The 8,065-nt window shown below is 39.5% G+C and overlaps 1 protein-coding gene across 1 annotated transcript; it reads left to right on the top strand.

Annotated features, from left to right (window-relative positions):
* Window positions 1–452: 452 nt before the first annotated feature.
* On the top strand, window positions 453–5,338 carry LOC140233469 (GPI mannosyltransferase 1-like). Its single transcript, XM_072313588.1, has 5 exons — window positions 453–635; window positions 2,455–3,014; window positions 3,413–3,671; window positions 4,231–4,332; window positions 5,171–5,338. Exons 1-5 carry the CDS (start codon window positions 453–455, stop codon window positions 5,336–5,338), a joined length of 1,272 nt encoding a protein of 423 aa, XP_072169689.1.
* The last annotated feature ends 2,727 nt before the right edge of the window (window positions 5,339–8,065 follow it).

Raw genomic sequence — 8,065 nt, 5'->3', positions numbered from 1 at the left:
TTACGTATGTTCCGTTTGTCATTTGTAAAAAGTACGCTCGATTGTAAAAAATAGCATATATGAAACGTAAAACTATGCGTAATTCTGTAATTGCTATCATTTAGGCCATTTAATACCTTTTAATTTACTAAAAAAGTTTGTATATAATAGTAAAGCGTATAAAATAAGACTAACTGTTCTCTCTCGTCTGTGATCTGGCATGTGCTTGTGCATATGGATGGGGAGCTGCACCGTGGCCATACCACCGCACTGCATGCTACGGAATGCCACCGGCTTGCCATATAAGCACCCTTGATGGCCGATGGAACTTGTACAAATAGCAGACGGCTCAGCAATCACAGCTCCTCCCTGCCCTGAGATTTACTTCTTTGAGCTGACCATAAAGCACTCGTTTGCCTTACCGAACGAGTAACGCGAAAACCGAGGACCCAACATTGCAACAAGGAACAGAAATGACGATGGCTTCTCCCATGAACTCGACGTTCATCCGCAACATTCGTTCATGTTGCATAGCCGCATTTGCCTGTCGTCTGCTACTCATGGCTTATGGTGAAGTCCAGGATCAAATGATGGTGGTGAAATACACAGACATCGATTACCATGTCTTTACAGACGCTGCGAGATATGTTACCCAAGTAAGCACACGAAAAGTGACATAAATTATTCTTGTTCTATAGGTTCCAGCCAGGCCTGCCTCCTCCTTGTCCTGCAATGATTTGGCTTTTTATTCATTACTTTCTGTAATTCTGAATCTAACACTATTAACGTTAGTGGTCAATGGTGGTTAGTTTCCTCATGCACACAGAGCTCATTCTGAAGTGTAAAGTCATAAATTAAAAACATAGGGCCTATCCTATTATAAACAGATATCATCCTTGACCTTATCACTCATTATGGTGGGGTCTATAGTATAGAATATGTAAAATTTTAATGTGTTTTTGACTACTATTATTAGAAATAGATAAATTATATCTAATATAGAAAATGCAACCTTCCTTTCAACTCTTCTGAAAGTCTCTAAGTTTGATGTACCATAGGTCTAGTAGTAGAAGTACTTATCTAATGAATTAACTATATTCACAGCCCAGTCGCTGTAAAAGCTGTGCTGGCACACGGAGACGCTGGAGCACGGCAACTGGTCAGGCTACTAATAATGAATAGATTATAGAGTGTGATGAAAATATACAAAACATGCCAAACAATGAAATGAGACGATGATGTATGTAAAGCATTTCCGTGATAATTTTGTGGTCAGGGCAGGATGACACTATATACTATTACTGATCTGTGTCTATAGTATTTTCTTTGATGGTGGATCTGGAAATCAAAAGGCAATCTTACATGCCCATATGTGATGATACTTATCATGTGATTGTTGTGTAGCGGTGTTTAGCTACTCGGGATCAGTATGTTCATTGATTGATATAGAGGTACCAAGTCCAGATATGTATAAGAAGATGCAGAGAAATATAGGCTCTGGAGACTGGATTTGTCTTTCAGAGTATATTTATTTCTTGAGTTTAAGTTTATAACTCAAGACTCCAAAAGTTTACAAGTGCAAGTCGCCTTTACAATAGTATCAGAGAGCAATCCGAAGGTGGCATGTTCCCTTGGTGGATGTTGAATCAGAACTATATAGAAGGTCTATGTCTTCTTCACTGCATGATCCGATTCTCCTCATACATTCAGTCACAAGGATTATACATTGGTTACTGGTTACACTTGTAACACACTATGAATGGGTGAATGGGGGTGGAGTCTTCATGTTAATGAGGGGTTTTAATTGGGCAAAGCTTTGGTTGTTATAGGAACAAAGGCGGGACTAGTTTTATTAAGGAGGTAGTATTCTTGGTTTTGGATTCAACAACAATTCTAAGTAATCAATGGGGGAAGGGCAGGATGTTTAGGTTTGCCTTAGTCTGGTCGTAAATGAGATGGGGCTAGATGTACTATGTATACTCGAGGGATGATGAAGGTCGATGACTCGCGTCCTACTGGATGAGGTGGTCAGTATTGGTAGGGGTCATTGACTGGCCTGAGGGGAAGAGATGTATCCCGTCATCGTAGTGGAATGGGAGGGGGTAGTGATAACTTTATGTATCTTTACACAACATGATCATGCAGGACATGCAGGTGGAGGGCATTTGTAGAAGTGACATAAACACCACTTGGATCTTTGTTAAAAAACAGAAAGTTACACCTTTCCTCTTCTTGCAGTTCTCTGACTCTTAGCTAGTTTCATTTTGATAGAGATAGACTATAGACTATTTCCTGCAAAGAATCAATATGAAGGAGTACCTTTTTCTAATAGAATAATCCTGTTCTTTAATTCATGTACCATAGGTACTACATATTAATTATACAACTCATGTTTGTCTCATATGTTGTGTTTACATTTCCCCAAATTATGTGTTTCTCCTAATACTCTCTGTCTTGATTTTTTTCCCCCCACAGAATGAGTCTCCGTATCGGCGAGCAACATACAGATACACACCTCTCCTGGCATTCATGCTCACGCCAAACATCTGGCTGGCATTCCCATTTGGAAAGCTCCTTTTTTGTCTCTTTGATATCGCTGCTGGACTCCTTATATACGAGATCATCCTCATGCAGGGTTACAGCGAGAGAACGGCCGTGAAGGGAGCCCTCGTGTGGCTGTTCAACCCACTGACTGCCACGGTGTCCAGCCGGGGCAATGCAGAATCCGTCATGGCCGTTCTTGTCCTCCTCGTCCTGCGATGCCTACTGAAGCGGCAGACTAGATTGTGCGCCCTCATGCTTGCTCTCTCTGTTCACTTCAAGATCTACCCTCTCACGTACTGCCTCCCATTCTATTTCCTCGTCGGAGACTCTGAGGTCTACTCCGCCGACAGGCGTCGAAAGTGGAGACGATGGAAGCAACAGAACTTGCTGGACAAGTCCATCAATTTGTTGTGGCCTACAAAGGACAGACTTGAGCTGGTGGCAGTATTCACTCTGACATTTGCTGCTCTGACTGCTGCAATGTACTACTGGTTGGTTTCATTAGTCATTATGATTAGACTTTAGGCTGTTAAGTATTAGCACTTTCCTGGTTGCCAATAGTGACCAGAAATGAACAGCAGGTAACAATGATGTCATAAATGATGCATATCCATAAACCTATCGTAGGGAAATGTAAAGTTTAAGCTTGCAATTTGAGAAGTCTGCTCCATTTAACTAAAACTTTTGACAACTTTATGTTAGATATATCACAGTAATCATGGTTTTAGTGTGATTTTGACATTTAAAACGAGGCAATTTTTAGGACTAGGAAGGTAGTCCTTAATAAACTGAAGGATGGAACATAAAAGAAAAAAACAACAATATATACTGTCAATTCTCATGCACTATCTATGGCCACATTTTAGACATTTTCTTTTTTTCCTTGCAGGTATGGAAATGACTTCTTATCTGAGGCATACTTTTACCATTTGACCCGGCGGGATGTCAGACATAACTTCTCACCATTCTTCTACATGCTGTACCTGACGTCTGAGTGGTCAGCATCATTCACTCTCGGCCTACTGACCTTTGTCCCTCAGGTCATCCTCCTGGTTGCATTTTCTCTGCGATACTACAAGGACATCACATTCTGCTGTTTTGCGCACACGTTTTTGTTTGTGACATTCAACAAAGTGTGCACTTCACAGGTAATCTCACAATTGAAATTAATTGTCCCAAAATATTATAATCATTAAAGTCAGTACTGTGATGTTTAGTATGTCCTTTTCAAGTATCTGTTATATCCTTTTAGAGGCAATATTCACAACTGGAATTTTAGAATAATTTGTAAGGTAACTGGCATGCTGAGATCTTTTGTGGAAATGTTTATGATGGAGGTTGCGTGTACACACGTAATAAGAACTGTAAGATTTAAAGTTTATTTTATCTGATGAAAAATTATTTGATTTGATCAAAAATAGGGGCTGAGCTGAAGCTGGAGCTGGGGCTGGACAGCATTATTTGTGTTTTATCATTAATCAGTGATAGGTATATCACTTTCTTATTCAAGTACTGCTATCAAATATATTGAAATATATTGAATACTCAAATTCTTCTTGCTTTCTAATGTTGCACAATACTCCCCTTCCCCTGTATTTTTCAAAGTTTTTATGGATCTTTGTGGCTTTGTTTAATTTGTGTAATGTGCTTCAATCAATAATCTGTAAAACAGTTATTTGTTTCTTTTCTTCTTTTTCCTGTACACAGTATTTCCTGTGGTATTTGAGTCTTCTGCCTCTCATCTTGCCCTCCACTCTGATGTCCGTCCGAGAGGGAATTTTCCTTATTGCAACCTGGTTTACTGCTCAGGTGAGCATGATCAGAGTATTACTCAAACGCACCTGTACTCTGTACACAGACCTCTCCAGAACTCTTGGATGGTGTCCACTTGATTCATAATGCTGAGAGATGAGAAGAATTAATACAAGTTATCATATACTGACATTGATCGTGATTGGCAGGTGAAAATGTTGTAATGCACTGTTCATGCACCATGACAAAGAAATGTTGATCAGCCAAAATCAAATATTTGACTGCCAACTTTTATGCTGAGCATTTTGCAAGTTTGGAGGAATGGAAATAATTTTGATATTCTAAACCTGATGTGATTTCCTCATTATGTTCACACAGGTTCCTTGAAGAAGAATCTGTGTGCTCTGAAATGAAAGGGAAAGGGCATTTCTTTCTTTATGAATTAAGTATAAAAATGATTTCCCGGCCATGTCAATGCTTGATGCCATGACTGTGCGAAATCACTGCTGAGTTCATTTACCTTGCACCTGTACTCATCAGGAATACATTGGAATACTCCTAAGCAATACTACGTAGCAATGTGTGAGTCTCTGTCAAGGAAACAATGTATTGTGAAACTCTGGAGCAGTTTGACCTTTGACACCAGTCTCAAACTAGCTCCTTACAAAACAAAAACACTAATGAAAACTCAGGAGTGCTAATGGGTTCCATCTTCAAATGATTTGTCTGCCAGTGATGATTGTTGCAGTTTTTATTTTCAAGGTAGCATGTATTTCCTTCAATACCAAATCATGACAATGAAACGCCATGTATACAATGGCAATTTATGAACATTGAAGGAGGCATGGCACCAAAAAGTTTATAATGAAACTTTACCCATCTTTCCCACACACAGGGCCTGTGGCTGCTACCAGCATACTATCTGGAGTTTGAAGGTAGGGACACCTTTGTGTTCATCTGGCTGGCTGGCCTCTTCTTCTTCTTCACCAACGTCTACATCCTCATCAGGCTGATGAAAACGCGAGAGAAACACAATGTCTGGAAAACACTGAAGCACAGATAGCACACATTGGATTCAATTTATGATGGTGAGGGATAGAATTGATACCGAGGATTACACCAGTAATCATAGATGGCAGTTGGACTTCATGTTAAGAATGCAGGGGCGGATCCGGGAATTCCGTAAAGAGAGGGCACCTTTTACAAAATTAAAGGAGGATGCACACGTCCCCCATTTTTCTTTTATTATGCCTCCTCAACAAAGTGTCGCCGGAGGCATTATGTTTTCGGGTTGTTTCTTTTGTTTTAACAAAAATTAAAGAGGGGGTGCACGCTCGGTGCCCCCACCTGGATCCTCCACTAGAATGGTCAATATGCATATGAAGTTTGTGTAGGAAGAAGACGCAGAGGAAAACAATGGATGGCAGGCTGAGGTGTATCCATTTGTGGTGGTAGAGAATTTAACAACCTTGTAAAGATGCTGAAATGGAGGTAGCAGACATTCAAGTTGATTTGGGATGGTGAAAGACAACAGATGTGTCCTGGATAATGACGTTCTGTGATAACAGGTGGAGATGTTGCTCATGTGTCATAAATGAACAGTTTGCTAAGAACACAGGAAGACAAGTCCTCTGAAAACAAAAGCTGGCAACTTAAGGTGTATCCCTGTTTGGTGTTTGAAAATTGACACCATGAAAACACAAACAGTTCAGTCCCTGTGCAAAGCAGTTTCACGCAACACAGCACAGCACAAAATGTTTCCATTCATGAGAACAAATACCAAGTAGCTATTGTTACTTGTCAGTTACTAGCGAAAGCATGTGGTGCTTCTACTTTCAGAATTTATGGTGTTGAGGATGTTTAGTGATGAGGAATAGGAATGTTTTCAAGATTTTCAACAAATCACAATGAACAAGGATGATGACATGGTAGCTTCACCATAAGAATGTATGATTGGCTGCTTATGGAAACAGAACAAAAGAAGAAAGCATGTACAATTTATACACAGGTGAACTTGTCTAGCAAGCTGCATTGTAATGGAAATTATATGACAACACATTTGTGACATATGTCAGCCTCCTTCGTCATCATCCTTGTTCAGTGTAATTTGTTTTGGGTTTTCAGAGTATTGGTTTCTCTGCTCAAGGATCATGATAAATTCCACCGAGCTATGCATGGAGCTGTTGATTTAAGTAGTACATGATGTGAAATTATGAAAATCATCTGGACTTCTCCTTTCAGAGAACTTGAAGATGTTTGAAGACCTTGAGCTGTAGCTCGGCAATCGCACTCTTCTCTGAAGAAGAACATTTTCATCCCCGTTATGAAATGGAAACGATTTACGGCCCTTAACCCCTTGAGGATGGGCTGATTTTGCCATGGCGCACATTTCCCAAAGACACCTGCCCGAGTATATTCGGGACTCGTCTTCAACGGGTTAATATTTTTGTGAACTTCGGCTAGAAATCACTTGGTGTACATTGAAATAAGGAGTAATTAGGAAGACACTTGAGGCTACCCTCTTGGAAGGGAACTGATTGTGTATATATAATGAATATATTTGTCTTTCCATTTCCAGCATATGCTTCTTTCAAAAGCATCTTTCCTTACCTGGCACATTATACACAGCCACATATATTAATATCATCACACACAGGGTGCTACATAACTTTATTTTACCACTTGCCCAGTCAGGCAAGCAGACTTTCAAAATTGCTGTGAAACACTTGCCGGAATAATAATTTTACTTGCCTGAAAAGAAAGTAAAAAAAATATAAGGAAATAATATAAAAAATCATGTTTAAGTCAAGGGCTCAATAAAACGCTATCATTTGAAAAAAACAGCATAGCAAACTTGGTCTGATCAAGAGTTGCCGTTGAAATGCATTGTGGAGCTTCTTCACGTATAAAGTGTTGGAAAGTTGCTGAAATGATGTGTTGCATCACTAAACAGTCATTATTGTTGGGCTTCTGTATGGTTGACTTTGTGGGTTTGTTGGGGGAATACAGTGTAAGTGAAAAAAACGGTATCTTCAAAACTTCTTTGCTTGCCCAATTCGGGCAAGCATTTGTTCTCATCGTTCAAAAACGCTTGCCCGAATTTGATTTTCTCTTGCCCCAGGCAATCGGGCAAGTGCTTATGTAGCACCCTGACACAGAATCACGGCATCCTCTGTTTATTGGATGTAGTATAAGTTTGGTATCAAATGACCTGTAAATTAAAAACTCATATGATGTGCTTCTCACACAAAAACAAAACACTGTGTGCTAAAATGTCTTGGGCAACTGCTTTTAAAAAAAAAAAATCAGCACAGGGCCCTCTTTCATAAAGCTGTTTGTAAAGTTACGCATGACTTTATGAACGACTGGAATATGAAGTGCCAAATGTGCGTCCATTTTTTCCCCTTGTGTTTTAAAAAAAGTATGACTGCATGTCAATATTTCATCTACATTGAGGCAAAAATACACTTTCAACTAAAAATGTCTGTGAACATGTAAGAATAATCATTATCATCTGCAAATTTCAACTTTAGCTATTGAAATTAATCATGATTCAGAAACCCACTTGGCTTGCCATATTTAGGTTGCTCGTAAAGTCATGTGTAACTTTACGAACAGCTTTATGAAACAGGGTCCAGCTGTAATATCTTAGTGTGAACTCATGTGATACAGCACATGAGAATGTACAGTTAAAGACTTCTGAAATGTGTTTTATTACGTGGATTAGACCAGCATTGCACACAAGGTGGCGCTACCGTTTAGCGCTATTACGACAGCTGTAGAATGTAGA

Source organism: Diadema setosum, chromosome 9, assembly GCF_964275005.1.
Source record: "Diadema setosum chromosome 9, eeDiaSeto1, whole genome shotgun sequence".
In the NCBI taxonomy this organism is placed as follows: Eukaryota; Metazoa; Echinodermata; class Echinoidea; order Diadematoida; family Diadematidae; genus Diadema; species Diadema setosum.
The sequence above is the reverse complement of the archived record's forward strand: the minus strand, read 5'-3'. Positions and strand labels throughout refer to the sequence as shown.

Bases quoted from the DNA above. Each gene is read 5' to 3' on its own strand.
- LOC140233469 (XM_072313588.1), top strand. From the start codon at position 453: ATGACGATGGCTTCTCCCATGAACTCGACGTTCATCCGCAACATTCGT. The intron at 3,672-4,230 runs GTAATCTCACAA...TCCTGTACACAG, and splicing joins ACAAAGTGTGCACTTCACAG to TATTTCCTGTGGTATTTGAG. The intron at 4,333-5,170 runs GTGAGCATGATC...TCCCACACACAG, and splicing joins CAACCTGGTTTACTGCTCAG to GGCCTGTGGCTGCTACCAGC.